Below are 16,306 nucleotides of genomic sequence, written 5' to 3' on the forward strand. Positions count from 1 at the left end.
CTCAACACACTTATTGTCCAAGCCTAAAGTTAAAAAAAAAGCAATGTTTAGAACTAAAAATATAAGATGATTTGTGTGTTATTTTGCTTTTTAAATATGATTTGAATGAATAAATCAATTGCACATCGTTGAGAAAAGCATTCTAGGTAGCCTCTCCCAGGTGGTGATGGAATTCAAGTAACCTATGGACACACCTCAAGGTGACAAGCTTACTCTGATCGGTTCTTAGCCAGGAAATGCAGGAAATGTCTACTAAATCAAGCTCGGCAAAGCTTTGCTATTTATTTGATGTGTGATGATGTGTGCTCAAATTTGAATTTTGTTTATGTGACAGTTTCTGTACACGGTCTTTGAAAAAATGACTCCGGACTGTCAAAAACACAATGAAGGTAATACCCTCTGATGGACATGATTGCGTATTATATGCCCATACAAACACATAAAACAAATGTATTGCATGCATGATGTATGCTTGCCAGGCATTGTGGTGTGGGTTTGGTGTGTTTGTTTGTTTGGGAGTGGGGGGGTGTAAGCTTGCCTACCTTATTAGCATGATTGGAGTGAAGACTGTAAGGTTTAGCTTTGGCTTATGTATTAAGATGATGTTTTCTCAGGTACATCCTGATGTGAGTTGGACTAGCAAACCAAAATGTCTAATGCCCACTTCAGGTAATGAACTCAGGAATGCGTGAGAAAAAGCAGCAAGGTTTTATACTAAATCTCAACAGCCATCAACAAATATACTAATCAATAAGAAAAAAAAGAAAAGAAGATCCGATCCAAGTAGTAACTACACACCTGCGACTATTTCGGATGACGAATTGGGCACACCTGTTACTCATTAGGCCAAACACCTGTGACAAATTAGACCACTAATTAAATGCACTTGCGTTCTAGGGCTGGGGCTCACCTTGAAGGCAATGTCGTAGAATTCGCCGCTGCTGCTGATGGAAGGTCTGCTGGGGTAAACCAGTCCTGAAGTCGGCGAGGCACCTGCAGCGAGACCTTTCCCCGTCCTGCTCGGCGACCCTTTGGGACTCTTGGAGGTGCCTTTGCCCTTCTTTAATGCCTTCTTCCTGGACATGGCTCTCGTAACAATCGGCGCTAACAGCATGTGGTGAGTGGGGGAAAAAAGAGCAAGTCAAACCCGAGGATGCAAAGGGGCTCTCTTGTTCACTTGTCGATTGTGGTGAAGTAGTGCCAGTCGGGAGGGGGACGCTGAAGTTCACCTCCGATGACGCGCGTCACAAAATAAAATAATCAAAATAAAACTTTTAGCATTTAACGCACATATAATACTGTAATCTAAAATACTTGAGCGTAAGGGTGAAGATGCGCTCCTTAGTGACAACTGCTCTCTTCCTCCTCTTGTTGCTGGTTGGAGCGAACTGAAGGTATGCTCGCTCTTGACGGTTTAAAGGGAAAGTCTACCTAAAAAAACAAAAACAAAATCCTTGTCTCCCCCTTTCGACCCCCCACCCCCCAAGGCGTAGCAACAGGATAATAATAGAAGTACAATCGCATGAGCCGTTTTTGTTTTTTTAATTAAAAGTTACATTTGGTTCAATTGGTTATGGTACCCCGCTTCAATATTCTTGCGAAAAAAGACACAATTCATTTAATTAAAAAAAGATGTCTTCAAAGGCGCTACTTGCTTTTGGCATTGATTTAGTATTGAAAGCGCATCATTGCAAGTTGCAAAACACAAAACTAACTCGAGGCTGCACTCAACCTCTTGTTATCGGATGGCTACGCACTGTGCAGAGCTTCAGGAGACAGGCCAGGAAATTAAACTGCTTCCCATAGGAGTGTGTTATTAAAGCAATGCCACAAAAGTGACTGTTTTGCTGTTGTTTATACACAATCCGAGCTGCACTGCGCTGGGAGTTTGACAAAGTTAGCTGTTGAGACACATCTGTTAAGTATTGTCAGGATCACGAAAAGTAATACGCAACACTCTGAAAAGACTATGTTTAGACTAAACGAGGAAGAATAAGTGTTTAAAATATGACTCACACCTGATCACTGACAGCAAATTTGTGCTGTCCCCAATTGTAGTTTTTTCTTAAATAATTGGAAAAGTTCCTATCTTTTAGCACCATCTGTTGGTATTTTGATGTTACTTCAGTTTTTTTTATTTAACAATTCTGTCAGCTTCCTGTAGTTGAAGAATTATTTGAGTGGGAATGCAATATTCATTAACTCTTGGGTCAACTTCAAAATTTACAAACACAACGCAAAAATAAAATAACATTGGGTAGCTTGAGCTTAAACGAGTGTAACATCCGGGGGAATAAAAAGTCATTTCCCTCATCACTATTAGCGTATCTTTAACGTTGTAACTTTTCTTGATGAGGAAAACGTGACCTTTTCAAAGTGTTGGGATTTTGGAACTGGAGTAGCGTTTAAGAACAAAAAAAAAAGCATCAATAATACAATTTCAAGGATTGTATATTTTGTAAATCGTTATGATCATATTTATTATCCAGTGGTTCTTGTATACTTTGCTTTAAAACCAGTGGTTCATTTTTCTCCCCATTGTATGGAATATACAGTATTTTGCAGTTTATCACAGCTACTGCATCTTTGAATGACGTCAAAATTGCATTGTTATTCGAGGTGAAAAACAAGCATACATTTCATTTGGACAAAAGCAATGGCATATGTACAAAGATGACAATCATATGGCTAATTTTGTTCCCAGACTTATTAAGGTAGACACACATATTACTTTCTTAACTGAATAGCTCTTTTGGCCTCTTTAGTCCTCTGTGTGTAAATAACCCTGATGTCCTTAGTTCTTTCTTTGTGTTGAAATATGTGGATGGGGCCAATCCCTGGACTGGAAGTATCCCCTGAGTGCTGCAAGGTCCACAGCTGGGAAGTAGGCACCGATGCGCTTCCTTAGCCACCACTTTCCCTCAGCTGCACTGGCGCTGCCCGGTTGGCTGAACTTGTATCTAAAATGCTCTCCTCGAACCCACCTGAGACATGGACGAAATTGCATGTGACCAAATGACTTGTATTTCCGGTTATCCGCCCATGCCTAGACACAACATCTATAAACAGATTCCGACAAACTGTCAACTCTTACCTGGGGATGCCTCTGTCCTGGAAGGGATTGTGATCCAGCAGCGAGAGGACTGTGCTATCGTTGGCTAACAGGCGTCCTGCTATGTGAATGACCCACTCACTCTGCTCGTAGGTCTGTGGGAAGACGGGAACAAGGGTATTTTTAAACAGTGACCCTAACACAAAAATGCCACCCTAAAAAAAAAAAAAAAAAAAAAAGGGAGAATGCAATATGGAGACATTTCATGATTGAGCGACTCACCTGGAAAGCCGCGAACCACATAAGCCAGTCCAAGCGGTAATGATAAGGAGAAATGAGGCATGGCCGTCTGTAAAGATCCCCTGGCTTACAATGGAATTGGTATTCCTCCCAGACTGTCTTTGGGTCCTTGGGATCCTCACTCAGAGTGCCCTGAAAAATCACCTCAGTGCGCTCCTTGGTAATACTGGAGAGAGGAATAGAATTATTGTGCAGCGGGAACAAAAGATTGGATGGGAAAAAGCAGGTTTGAAGGTTGATAAGTGAGACTTGAGGGATCGCCTGTTCCGGCTCTACTGCTACAACATGATTGCTGAATGTACCTGCCAAACGCCCCATAGGTGTTCACGATGCGCAGTGGGTCAAAGGAGGTGTTCATCACCTGTTTTGGACTCAGTAGGTTTATGAGCACTGGAACACTCAGTACGCCAATCAGAATGCCCAAAGATACATTGACCACCTGACGAATCCGCATTCCTGATATACACACACACACAAAAAGAGAAAAGAGGGAAAAAAAAAAGAAAAAAAAATTATATATATATATACACACACACACACACAGTACATATATAACATAATGCCCATATTTGGACGCGTAATCATAGTAGCCTACCAGGAAGTCAAACAAAGACTTTTGCCCCTGGGTTAGCATAAATGACTACATCGTAAATACCTTTTGTGATGTCGGGGGTTCGTCCACTTTTATCCTCATCTTGAATCTTCAAAACTGTTTTCTTGGCTCCACTTTCAGAGCGAAACAAGAAGCCCAGTGATGCGTCATCAAAACAAGCCAGACTGGGAACAATTGTCAACCAGTTGAGGAAACTGAGGTTGCCGCTCACTATCAGGACTATCTAAAGTCCGAAAGACACAGCAGATATGCGGAATGATTAATAACTAATTATAAAGTGTAATAAAAAAATGCTTCAAGTATTTAGGAATGATAATGCATGTTATTTGACATGAAATACAAATTAAACAAAGTCCTCAGTTAACTGGTATCAGTTAATTTTGTGTCTTTTTATGCCGATTAACTTTGTCATTCTGAAAGAGTTTTCACAAAGGAAGAAAAATGTGTCTAAAAGAATGTATTTAATCTGAATTGTTTGGCTGTACTGTGTGTACAGTGCTGGCCAAATGATTGGAAACACATTCAAACTAAAATTAACAATAAAAATTGATTGTGTAGATATCTAGCCTTCAATGGTTTAAATGTTTCATAAAATGGCAGATTATGTTAGATACTTTCTTTTATTCTTTTTCAAAAGCCTGTAATAGTGACAAGACAGAGAAAATGAAAAGATGTGCAAATTTGTGTTAACTTTTAAAAATCTACCAACTTGGAAGAATTTCAATCATTAAACATTCTGTTTTGATTAGCATTTTTCTTTACCAAACAGTTCCATCAATAGTTCTTTATGACGAGAGAATCAACAAGTCAGGAAATGTTTCAATTATGAAAAAAAAAAAGTAGAAACACCTTTTCAGAAAAAAAAACAGCAAAAAAAAAACAGCACCATGATTAAAACATTCAGTTTCCAAAAACTTGAATGAATTAATTTGTATTTTTTTATTTCTTACTGCATCTGCAAAAGCACTAGCCCTTTTTTGTAAACCTTAAGAAAATTTAAAAAACCCAAAACAAAACAGAGGTTTATTAAAGTCTGACGCATTCTACCTGAAACAGGACCTGGAGAGCACCGTTGACGATGCACATTCGCCTGCCCAGGAAAGTGAAGAAGGGAACAATGAGCTCAATAAAGTGGTTGGACATTGTCTCGAAGCGATGGAACCACCAAGGGGATCGATGCATGTAGTACGACATGGGGTTTGGGACCGGCTGGGTCTGAAATGAGATGTGTGATATCATTTTCAGTTGACAGCAAATGAAATGAATTGTGTTTTGAAAAATATTAGTTGGACATGAAAAATAATTTAGGTATCAAATTTGCTCATTCAAACCCAGAGGCGTAATTTTGTTTTATGGGTCCAGACATTCACACCCAAGTATTTTTTTTTTCAAATACTTTCAAATGTTAGGCCAAAGAGGTATCTAGAAATGCCTGATACTATTGTAGTAGTACAATTGTAAACAAAATATCAACTTATAACTGCTAAAAATGGCTACACATAATTGGTATCTTTGTAAACATGTATTGTAAACCACCCAACAAGCATTCTGACACTTGCAAAATCCCAATTTCACGATTTACCTAATTTTCCAAATCATCGATTTTTAAAATGACCAATTAATCAAATTGATTTGATTTATTGTCCAGCCCTTCAAGATATCAAGATAGAATAAAATCAATCTACCTCATAGTGATAATCCATGCATGTGAGGTCTCGCCAACATTTGTCCCCTCTGATTTTAATCAGGCCCTGAAATGTGAACACACAGGTAAGATACCTTATCAGATCCTATTAAATTTGTGCAAGTATACCGAAATCTGTAATACCACATCATTAACGCTGGTACTGTATAGATATTTAGTGGCCAAACGAGAGGCTTCACTCACAGCGCCAAGCATGATGCGGACAATTAGCCATCTGAAAGTCCAGATGCAAATGAGGGATGGGGGGCAGCGGCGTGGGACTTGGGACAAGGTCCACACAGGACACAAGAAAATGGCCAGGAATCCTGTTTCCAACAGCTGACTCTCCCAGCCTGGATAAACAGTGAGAATCTTTGCTGATGGGTGCACTGTACATGAGCTCATATTTCAATTAATGTAAACAATTTTATGTAGGGAAGCCTATTCTACTATGGTTACGGTTTGATAACTAAATTCGTGTACAATTATCAACTTTAAAAACTCATTTTCCAACTTGCTGTCCACTGAAAATGATATTGAATGTGCTCTGATAACGACCAATCACGGCTCATCTCTTTTCAGCGTTTGTCCATGTGGCAATTGCAAGCTGAGCTGTGATGGGTGCTTAATTGTGCCCTGAGTACATGTCATTTTGAGCTGAAAGCAATTGGCAAAATGTATTTTTAGTGTTGATAATTGTTCATGAAAAAATTAAATGATCAAATATTAAAGACATATTGTTTACTTTTAACTGGTGGAAAGCCTTCTAAATAATTTTTATGCTGGGAATATCTCTGATGCTTTACAAATTTCTGTAGCTGCCTATTCACTTGTGACCACTACTTATTTTCGGTCTGTATATTTTGGCTCATTTGCGGTGCTCTACAAAATACAAATGTAGACAGTAACAGTAGAGGACATCCTGGCCTTTTCAAAGAATTTTCATGTGTTTGGTTGGATGCAAGTAAGTTTGTTGCCTTGCTGAAATAAAATAAAGAACAGTGGACGCCAATTCATTGGCTGGGTCTCAGGAGGCTATGACAAATTTTTTTGTGACAGAAAACACAGAATTTTCACTAAAATTCAGCCAAGAAAAGTTGTATGATTCTATCAGTTTCTATACTGCATCCATATTGCTCCAGTCCAAGAACCAAAGGATAGAGGGGCTGTAGGCCAGAGCAGCCATGCCTATCTTCCCTCCTACATAGCGCTTGACACTATTGAGGTAACTCTTGCAGAGCCGTTTTCACCAATGAGCTGTTTATTATGGTTGTAAGCGACACAAGAATATTTCGAGATCTTGCATGTTTTTAAGTCAATTATTATAAGGAGAATTTAGAAGCCAGAAGGTTATCACAATAAAATACATATTTAAGCATATTTTCTCATATTATGCTGGACAGTACCATCAAGTAAACTTACCAAAGGAGTACCTGTAGGGGGGAAAAAAAAAGTTAAAATGAAACAATTACATAAACACAGTCTTTTAAAAGATGCATTTTTCCAGGTCTAAATTACACATCACAGCAGATAGCTGACAAAATATGTTTTTATTTAATATAATATCAACAAGGTGAGCATGAACTTGAAACACTATTATTTATTTTACAAGCAATAAAAATAATTAAATTCTCCATAATATGCGGTGTTGAGCGAATCCAAAACTTACCACAGCTGTCCCACATTGACCAATGAGTGGTATAGCACCCACAAGGACACCATAATCACCATATTGGCCATTCCCGTCACCAGAACAAAACCAGAGAGGGTCATCCCCAACATGGCGATGCCATCGAGTTTGGCGTCCATATCGCTCCAGTCCAAGAACCAAAGGATAGAGGGGGTGTAGGCCAGAGCAGCCATGCCTATCTTACCTCCTACATAGCGCTTGACACTATTGAGGTAACTCTTGCAGGGCATCAGGCCGTTTTCACCAATGAGCTGTTTATTCTGGTTGTAAGCGACACTGAATGCCACAACTGGAGGAAACAGACAGATTGGGAACATTTCTGAATGGCATGATGAATCCATAAACAACATACAGGATATTCTTGACTTGAGATATGCGCTTCTGTGCCGCAAATATTCATAATAGTCATCTTGCCTCAGCTGTACAACTCTGCATGAGAAAAACGTTGAAAGAGCTGGAGGGGAAGGGATGCACTTTGACAATTCATTTTTTTCATGTTGAATTGTTGTTATAACTGTTTATTATGGACCATGTTAAACGTTTAACATGTTTTACTTTACCAATTCATTTAAATTATTTTCGGGGGGGGGGGGGGTGAAAGGTAATGGTATTTTATGAAAAAAAAGAGAAAAAACTCAATCAAACAATAAAGCAAATTGGATACTGACTCGATCAAAGCAAGAATGATTTTTTTTTTATTAGCACAGGATTTATTTCAAGGTCTTTTCTCTAAACCCAGCACAACTTTGCAGACTGACAATCTCTAAATTAATTTCAACATCTCTACATTAACGTACTGGTGTAGAAGATTTTTCTTAGTTGGCATGCCGCTTGTGCTTCAAGTGTGTAGAAATTTAAAACACCAAACAATGATTTTGTGAAAAGGGACACCTTGCAATATACAAAGCGACGTGAAAGTGCCTTTCACTTTCTTAAAAGCCACGAACCCGTTTGTTTACATTGAAAACGACGTACTACTTACAGTATATAAAGGCGACAGAGCGCAGCAGCACTATACGGGTAAGCCAAAAAGTCCCCGTTTGTAATGACTGAAGCTTCTTCCCTTTCTTGGTGCCTTCGACTGTGTTCGCCGCATCTTTTCTGCTGATACTGTCTGTGTCTGTACAATTCGCGTCTGTTGTTAAACCACCTTTACGGCGTCTTTTCCTTACTGAAGCGCCATTGTTCCCATCGGAGGTCGCCATGTTGCTGGCTGCGTCACATGGTCACGTGATCTCAAAACTCGTCTTTATCATTATTATTAATATATTAATAATAACACCATTATTATCATTGTTGTTGTTATTTATTATTATTATTATTATTATTATTATTATTATTATTATTATTATTATTATTATTATTATTATAGTACTTAAAATTCTCCCAATAACTACAACTTCTTCTTTCGGCTCTTTCAGGGGTCGTCAAATCATTTGTCACTAACTCAGCCTCCAACGAATGCAAAATGTATGTTTGGTTAAGTGGTTTAGAATTGCAGCGGTGAAGGTTTGTTATGTCATTATTCTCTAATGTGTAATTAAAGAACGAAATCCAAATTACAAAATATCTGATCATCCCACACAGATGACACACACATTAAAAATTCATATGTATCAGGTTTTTTAATAGGAAAACCAATAATTACTGTGACTAAATGATCGCCATGTTAAAAAAGACAAATAAATAAAACACTTGTAAACACAGTCCTGTCACATTACAATCCTTCAAAGCAGCAGTAATCAATTTACGATGAGAGTTCAAGAGAACAAACAAAGGCAACGGCTGTCATATACTGTATATGCTTGAAAATAACTTTCCTGCAATTACTCTATGATAAAAGCAACTGATCTCTGAGAGTTACCATGTGTTCTTAATGCATATTTGTGGTCAACAGTACTTTGCAGATATAGGTTTAACACGGTTTCAGAGGTTCCAACTCTTTCGAAACATACCCACATACACACACACTCTACAGTCAATAAATTAACAATGCAATTTTACTCAACCAGTGTAAATACCAGTTCATAACATTAGAGTTCAGGGAGGTTTAAACCATTCACAAGACAAAATTCCAGGGGTAGGACAGCATAGGTTGCTGCAAAAGTGTTAGCATTCACTCTTTGTCCTCACATCACCTATAGATACATTGAGTCCCATGATAGTTTTTTACATAACGGGTTCAATTATATCAATCTGTCTTTTGCTACTCATCATCTTTACTCTTGGTAGTCTACGTAAGCCTAGAAACCATCCCTTTAGCTCAAACCACAGTCCACGGTCCCACTGTTTCCGATCCGAATTAGACCAGGCTGACTTCAGCTTCCGTCTTGCTGTCTTTTTAAGGCCTCAAGGTTTGTGTTTAAAATGAGCCTCCACTGCAAAAAAAAAAAGAGGGTTATACTACACAAAAGAAAGATTAGTGTGAATAATAGTGAAGAAGCTAATTGGTAACAACACATTAGCTCAATTGTACTTCTGTGGTGAAATCATATAGATGAAAATTGATATTTATATTCCCAAAAAGAATATTATGAAAATGAAAACTCTAACAACCAAACTCATCTTTTATTGTTCTATTTCTGAAAATGTTTGTTTACATAACAACAAAACATGACGTTTCTCTACCTGTAACATGACTAGCTAGCTAGGATTCAGAGTAAATTTTAAGTGACAGCCAAGTTAAACTGTCCAAAACATTATCATGGGAGAGGCACTATCAAGCAGAAACACCCACATATCCCTCAAAGGTGTGACGCCTCTGCTATCGTGGCCAAGTCAAAAGGTAAGCAGAGCTGCACTTAGTTTTTTTTTTTTTTTTGAACAATGTGGATTAACATTTGCTAATAAAGTTAACTTATGATTAACCACCACATAGTTAGTTGTTTGTTGAATGACTTGTATGTACATGTGCCACATAAACACAATATAGTGGATGAACTGCTGTGTATAAATGTGATTGTTGTTGCAAAGGATGCTAGCTTTTTTCTCCCTATTCTCTGGACTCTACTCCTACTAGCACGGTGAGGTACATGATACCTAAAAGAGGCTAATCTTAGCAAGACAAGAAGGGGTTGGTGTAAAGTAATTCTTTTGGTGTAAATTAAGTAATTAAATGACTGAAACAATTTCGAACTGTCCAAAAAAAAAAAAAAACGCAATACAGTGTGTGTCAAAACCTACAAAAAAGATGGTTTTAAAAGTCTTGGATACTATCTCGGATATTATGAAACTGAAACATTGATGTGTAACTGATGAAAGCAACTTAATAGTTCACTGTTTTTTTTTGTTAAAAATAAAGATTTGAGACTATCTTGAAAAGGAAGTCAACCCTTAAAAAAATCTTTACACGATGCTCTATGCACCCACATTAGTCTAAACATGGCATTCTGATTAATATTTAATTTGTGGAATATAACTTAAGAAGCTAATCTATCTGTATGTAGCCATTTCGCCACTTACTGTCCACTCTAGTCAAGTCAAAGTTGTTTTGTTTTTTTTTTGTTTTTTTTTAGCCCTGAATTACCACAGTCTCACATGACTTCCCAGGTGAAAAAGAAATCATACAAAACATCACAAATACATAACAATATCCGCGGAACCAAGCACCCAGAAGAGGAAGGGAAAAACTCAAAAAACCCATCCGGGTAAAATGAGAAACCTTCACAAGGGACCACAGGTGGGAGAAGCCCCCTTCCAGGCTCAACAGGTAGCACTAGATGCCAAATGCTAAAAATACAACAATAACACTCTAAATGACACTAGTTGCTCAGATAAAAAGTCGACCTATCAGGGCTTAGCTATTTTCTCCATTTGGTCATGTGGCATTTGCAAGCTAAGCCCTGAATGGTCCTTACCTGAGCCCTGTGAAAAAGTGATGTAATTTCCAGGTGACAGCGTGAGCGAAAATGGCCGCTTCCAGATTGCTAAAAACCGCTGTGTTCAAATTCCACAAATGCAATATTGATCAGATAACCATTTTTTGATGAGTGAGGCTGCATACAACATTTACAGGTATTCGTAAGGACTTTTTTTGTGTCACGCCGTTGTACCTGCGTACTCCTGCGGCCTCATGGGTCGATTGATGACTCTCTGAAAGGCTGCAATCCAGTCCCGTTGCTCGGCCTCAGTCTCACAGGCAAACAGGAACTCCCTGTCCGGTGTGACGATGGTGATGCCGTGATTCCAGTGATAGCCCTGAATGGTTGGGGGCAAGCCGGGTAGAACGGTGTAACAGTTCTCCTTACTGCCAATGAACACTTCGCCACGGGCGTAGGCGTCCTGGGAGAGAGTACGCGAGCAAAGGGGACTAAAAACATGCTGTAGTCAGCAAAACTCAAAAAAGGTAGCGAGAGATTGCATGTTGTGCAGTACCAAGGGGTCTTTAAAATACATCAGTCGTCTGTCATCCATTGTGAACCACCTCTTCTTGAAGCCTTCTGTGTGCTGCGCCAAAAATAAATATCAAAAAGGGAACTGGTTGACAATTAAACAATTGGTACTTCCAGATTAAGGATAGGCCTTTACTTTTTTCTCAAACAGCATGCTTTTATACTTTGTACATGAAACCAAGCAGAAGTCATATGAAAGGAATATACTGTACTGAAATAACATAATAATAATATTGGTCACTTAGCACGAAACGCACATTTTTTTTTTCAACGCAAACAAACCTATTACATAAGCTAATCTGTGCAACGATTAGTCGACACCTAATCAAGAATCAAATGAATCAAGGGTTATTTTTGATAGTCAATTAACGATTTAGAGGCCCAAAATTGTACAAATCATCAGTTTCAGGCTTTCAAGTTGTTATGATAACATTTCTTTCGTTCAACACGAAACAGGATGATTGTCATCGTGTTAGATCAAAATGAAACTATTACAAAGGTCTGCCGATGATCATCATTTTTCCTATTTCTGAAAAGTCGCAGACTGGTACTCATCAAAAAAAACATTAGGTCATTTGTAGTCTGTTTTTATTTGTCCTGTTCTTGAATAAAGGGATGGAAATCGAATTGCAAACATTTGATTCATCAATTAACTGCCAAATAGATTACAGATAAATTGGTAATTAAAAGAATATTTCATTGCAGCCTTAGTTCATCTAATTGTTACTATATGTTTCCATTGAAAAATAAACAAAGAGACATCATTTGCCGTAAAAGGATTTTGTTTTTGTCTTTTTAATCACTAGAAATTAATGACAACACAAACCTTTGGACCAGTTTTCTCCATGAAGCCTTCCTTCATGAAGTTTCGGGTCAATTTTGGCACCAGCTGGAAAGCAACAAAACTAAAGTGAAAAAGAAGCATGAATCAAATATTAAACGTGGGTTTTCTAGTCTGACCACAATTTTCACTTAAATAAAGAACATTTCTTGATTAATATGCATCTTCAGCGCTGAGGCTATATGAATAATTCAACTGCCAGGTCCTGGAAGTTTGTCTTCGTAGAAATGTAAAACCTTGCAAAAAAGTGCTACCCACAAAAAAAAAAGAAGAAAAAAAAAGATAGAAAACAGTGCCGTGTCCAATAAAGTCATCCATCCTCACCTCTTCATTACTTGCTCCAGGGAAGGCCACTTGCAGGTAGTGGAATCTGGCCGCTCTGATTGCATTGAACCAGTCGACCATTTCCTGGTTTATTAAAAAAAAAAAAAAAAAACAACATAAAATGTTGTCAAACAAAACGTGACTTTATACATGCTGTTGGAAAAGCTGTAAAATAATGTGCATTGTATAGTCAAGTGCAATTTGGTTAGGAAGATGCTGCAGTGTGAGATCGATATTTAAAGGAGGCTCAATGAACCCAATGAACTGTAAGTGGCGCTACTTGGTCAGCAGGGGGAGTAGTGCTCTACAAGAAAAAGAATAACCTTGCTATTCTTTTGCTATTATCTACTCAAGCTATCATTTTGATCAAATATTACACTCTCACAGGTCTTCGAAATACTGAAAATGTGAATGAACAAAGAGTCGTTAAAGTGACATTTTTTCATGGCACTATTACTGTGAAAATACACCCCTTTATTGAAAAAATAGCCCTATTTTTCAAATATTCATAACAGAAAATGCACTGAGTAAACATTCAGTTACTAGTTTAGTTGGGAAAATAGACAAAACGTTTCAGCATGTTTGCTAAAGGAAAAAACAATTCCTGTTCATTTGGATTCACTGTTGAAAGGCTGAAGTGATCAAATTATCAGTGATCAAAAATTATGATAAATTAATTTTATCATTGATTAGGTGTTGCTTAGTCGATTATTCATTGCACCTCTAGTATATACTGCTAACACCAGGTTAAAGTACAGTAGTTTGGGATTTTGTTTTATTTTTATTTGAAGGGAGATTATGCCTCATTTTAGTTTTGTTTTTATTAGTTTTGTAAAGTCTTAGTTTCGCTTTTCTTCAGTTTTAGTTTTTTGTCGTTGTTAAATGTAACTACCTTTATTAACCCACCTTAGCGTCGCTGTGGTAGACAAAGATGTTTCTTGTGCTGTTATCCTTCAGGTAGGTGATCTGCAGGCCACAAGGGTTGCCGATCTTGGCCGGTTGGAAGGTGGCATTGAGGGTTTCGATTTTCATAACTGCCTTGGGATCCCTGGCCTTGCATTCGAACGAAACAGTAATTAAAAAAAAGTTGTGATCTTGGTGACAACAAAGCATGCATGTGTTTACTATCAAATGTGGAATAATACTCACATCCTGCTTGTTGAAGTATTTGAGGGCCCCATCCCTCTCTGACAAGATGAACTTTCGACTGAGAAACTGACCGTTGTCTCGTCCTCGTTTCCATAGAAAGCCCTCACGATATCCTGAGTGGTGAAAACGAATGTGTTTGAGTAAGGTGGGATAAGGGAACATTTAACTAGTGGCAATGACATTGTACACTCAAGAGAAAAGGGCAGAATTTGGGAGGAAGTGCATGGCAAAAATTGTCTGTCCACCAGATTATTTCCTTGTTATTAATATTCTGTTCTATTTTAAGCAAACATGCTTCCTCTTTACTTTATTTTGGCCAAAGGCTCAGCCTGCACTGGCTCCATTTTTGCAGTACTTTTCTATTTCTGTCAGGCACCGCTTTCTTATCTGTGTCTATTTTTGTAACTTGAAGTGGAGAACACATCTGCAAAAAAAGCTAAATAAATGACTCACAGTGGGTCCGACCAATTAATTGGATGGCCGATTAAACAGGCACATTATGGCCCTCCGAAATTTGGCTAAAAGCAATCAGCCGAATGGGGATTATTTGAACATTTACAGCACTTGTATACAAGTCACAGTGGTGTCAGTATTTATTACACAGAAATCCATAATATAACCATGTAACTTTAACCCTTGAGGGAAATTTTCACCCAACTTGGGCCTTTTGATGTTTTTGATGTGTGATATCAAAGGAAAAGCATACAAAAAACACTAGGAGGCTAAAATATTGCATAGATTGTCAAAACATCACTATTTTCATTATGACACGCTACCGTCCATTCTAAATGTTTGCAAATGGAAGGTCAAGAGGTAGGTTTCAAATTTCACCCATGTCGGGTTCATTTACTGCCATTAAAAGTTTGAGATATTGTCAATTTTGGACATATTGAAAACCCAATGTTTTATCATGCATTTGCCATAATTTCTGCGTTAATTCTTTCAATGGCAACTTGCGAACGGGGCGCAATAGAAATTTTTGTGTTGACACCCCAAAACTACTGGATGGCACTAGGGGCCAATTTATAACATTTGCAAGCCTTTCAATGATTTCGATGTTTTGCCTGGACCCCATAATGCAAAAGTCTTCAAAGTTCTAATACTATAATTATGACAGATAAAATATTTCTATTTCAGTTTCATAAATATATGAATATACAGCATAGTTTCTTTTGCTATTATCACATTTTCACAATTTTAGTTCATAAAGTAGGGTCGTAGGTTCCCCCCGCCCAAAAAAAGGAAACATGTATGATAGGGCTGATGCCATGGTACATTTGGGGATTGAAAGTAAATGTGTATTTATATTTGATGATGTTATGACCCTTTCAAAGTCACCCAAGTTGGGTGATAATAAGGCCAGGCTAGTGAGAGATCCTCAGACACCCAGGGGTTAAATATATATCATGAAATTTGTTGGAATGCTCTTTTAATGAACATATCTTTCAAAACAAAGCAACTATTATTTTTTACAAGAAAGGCAAGGAGGTTGTGATAATAATTGCCTGCATATCACAAACTCACAGTTTGGGAGTATAAAAAAAATCTATTATATTTTTGTGTTATTTTTTTGTTTTTGTTTTAATTATTACTTTATTTATTATTACTATTATTCTTTTTGTGTGTGTGTTTTTTTCTTTTAGGTGATATGTTTGCAGAAGGACTCCTACAACTTTTATAGTTCATGTAGCTCCTCTTTCCTTGTACCATGCTTATATACGTCTGCACTATTTGTAATTTTTGTAAAAATATGGTAAAATCCAATAAAGTTCAAATCACAAAAAAAAAAAAAATCTCTATGTAAAATACATTATAAAACATAAATTAAGTAAAGATGTGTTTATGACACTCAATCAACTACTGGCAACACAAACACATATGACAAGAATTAATGTACTTATATAGATTTCTTGTTTAAATACATGGAATTCAGCCTCTCACCACTAAATATTCTCCATGGTATTCCATGCAAACAGACTTATTATCTTGTGTTGAATCAAAATAAAATAGGTTTAAACATTTTGCTTTTGAAAAAAAATATTGACATCTTTGCCTTCTTTTGGACATATTATAGACCACACGGGTAACTGAAGCTTATTCTATTGATGTTAGCGGGATGTGAATACGTAATAATTTTCTGTTTTGTTTTTTGTTTTTTTAATTATGGAAATTAAAAGTTGCTTTTTTCATCTGATTCTTCCATTAATCGACACAATTGACAGATGATTTGATTATTAAAATAATTGTTAATTGCAGCCATGT

General features: G+C 37.3%; 3 protein-coding genes across 4 annotated transcripts in view; all 3 read right to left on the bottom strand.

Moving 5' to 3' along the window:
- Window positions 1–1,428, bottom strand: part of rab26 (RAB26, member RAS oncogene family) — a 49,980-nt gene extending 48,552 nt beyond the window's left edge. The window contains exon 1 of the mRNA XM_088439811.1: window positions 911–1,428. Within this exon, the coding sequence (XP_088295937.1) occupies window positions 911–1,114 (204 nt within the window). The 5' untranslated portion in view covers window positions 1,115–1,428. The remainder of the gene's footprint in view (window positions 1–910) is intronic.
- A 1,005-nt stretch (window positions 1,429–2,433) lies between these two features.
- On the bottom strand, window positions 2,434–8,553 carry lmf1 (lipase maturation factor 1). Its single transcript, XM_088439899.1, has 11 exons — window positions 8,322–8,553; window positions 7,319–7,628; window positions 7,072–7,082; window positions 5,854–6,002; window positions 5,651–5,716; window positions 5,013–5,180; window positions 4,008–4,188; window positions 3,655–3,808; window positions 3,335–3,518; window positions 3,095–3,207; window positions 2,434–2,984 (listed from the first exon to the last, which is right to left on the bottom strand). The coding sequence occupies exons 1-11, from the start codon at window positions 8,542–8,544 to the stop codon at window positions 2,795–2,797; spliced, it is 1,749 nt and encodes a 582-aa protein (XP_088296025.1). The 5' UTR covers window positions 8,545–8,553; the 3' UTR covers window positions 2,434–2,794.
- A 392-nt stretch (window positions 8,554–8,945) lies between these two features.
- Window positions 8,946–16,306, bottom strand: part of LOC148409343 (arf-GAP with dual PH domain-containing protein 1-like) — a 33,806-nt gene continuing 26,445 nt past the window's right edge. For both annotated transcript variants that reach the window (XM_088438950.1, XM_088438951.1), the window contains exons 5-11: window positions 14,045–14,157; window positions 13,802–13,948; window positions 12,896–12,979; window positions 12,557–12,619; window positions 11,714–11,785; window positions 11,392–11,620; window positions 8,946–9,717 (exon numbers count right to left, since the gene is read on the bottom strand). In XM_088438950.1, coding sequence (XP_088295076.1) covers window positions 9,689–9,717; window positions 11,392–11,620; window positions 11,714–11,785; window positions 12,557–12,619; window positions 12,896–12,979; window positions 13,802–13,948; window positions 14,045–14,157 — 737 coding nt within the window. In that variant the 3' untranslated portion in view covers window positions 8,946–9,688. The remainder of the gene's footprint in view (window positions 9,718–11,391; window positions 11,621–11,713; window positions 11,786–12,556; window positions 12,620–12,895; window positions 12,980–13,801; window positions 13,949–14,044; window positions 14,158–16,306) is intronic.

The sequence above is a fragment of the Hippichthys cyanospilos genome, chromosome 17 (genome assembly GCF_059441005.1).
Source record: "Hippichthys cyanospilos isolate Australia breed blue-spotted pipefish chromosome 17, RoL_Hcya_1.0, whole genome shotgun sequence".
In the NCBI taxonomy this organism is placed as follows: Eukaryota; Metazoa; Chordata; class Actinopteri; order Syngnathiformes; family Syngnathidae; genus Hippichthys; species Hippichthys cyanospilos.

Excerpts from the sequence above, each read along its gene's own strand:
- lmf1 (XM_088439899.1), bottom strand. The coding sequence starts at position 8,544 with ATGGCGACCTCCGATGGGAACAATGGCGCTTCAGTAAGGAAAAGACGC. Across the intron at positions 5,717-5,853 it reads TCCGCATCATGCTTGGCGCT|GGCCTGATTAAAATCAGAGG; the intron begins GTGAGTGAAGCC and ends TTCACATTTCAG. Across the intron at positions 3,208-3,334 it reads TGTGGTTCGCGGCTTTCCAG|ACCTACGAGCAGAGTGAGTG; the intron begins GTGAGTCGCTCA and ends GTCTTCCCACAG.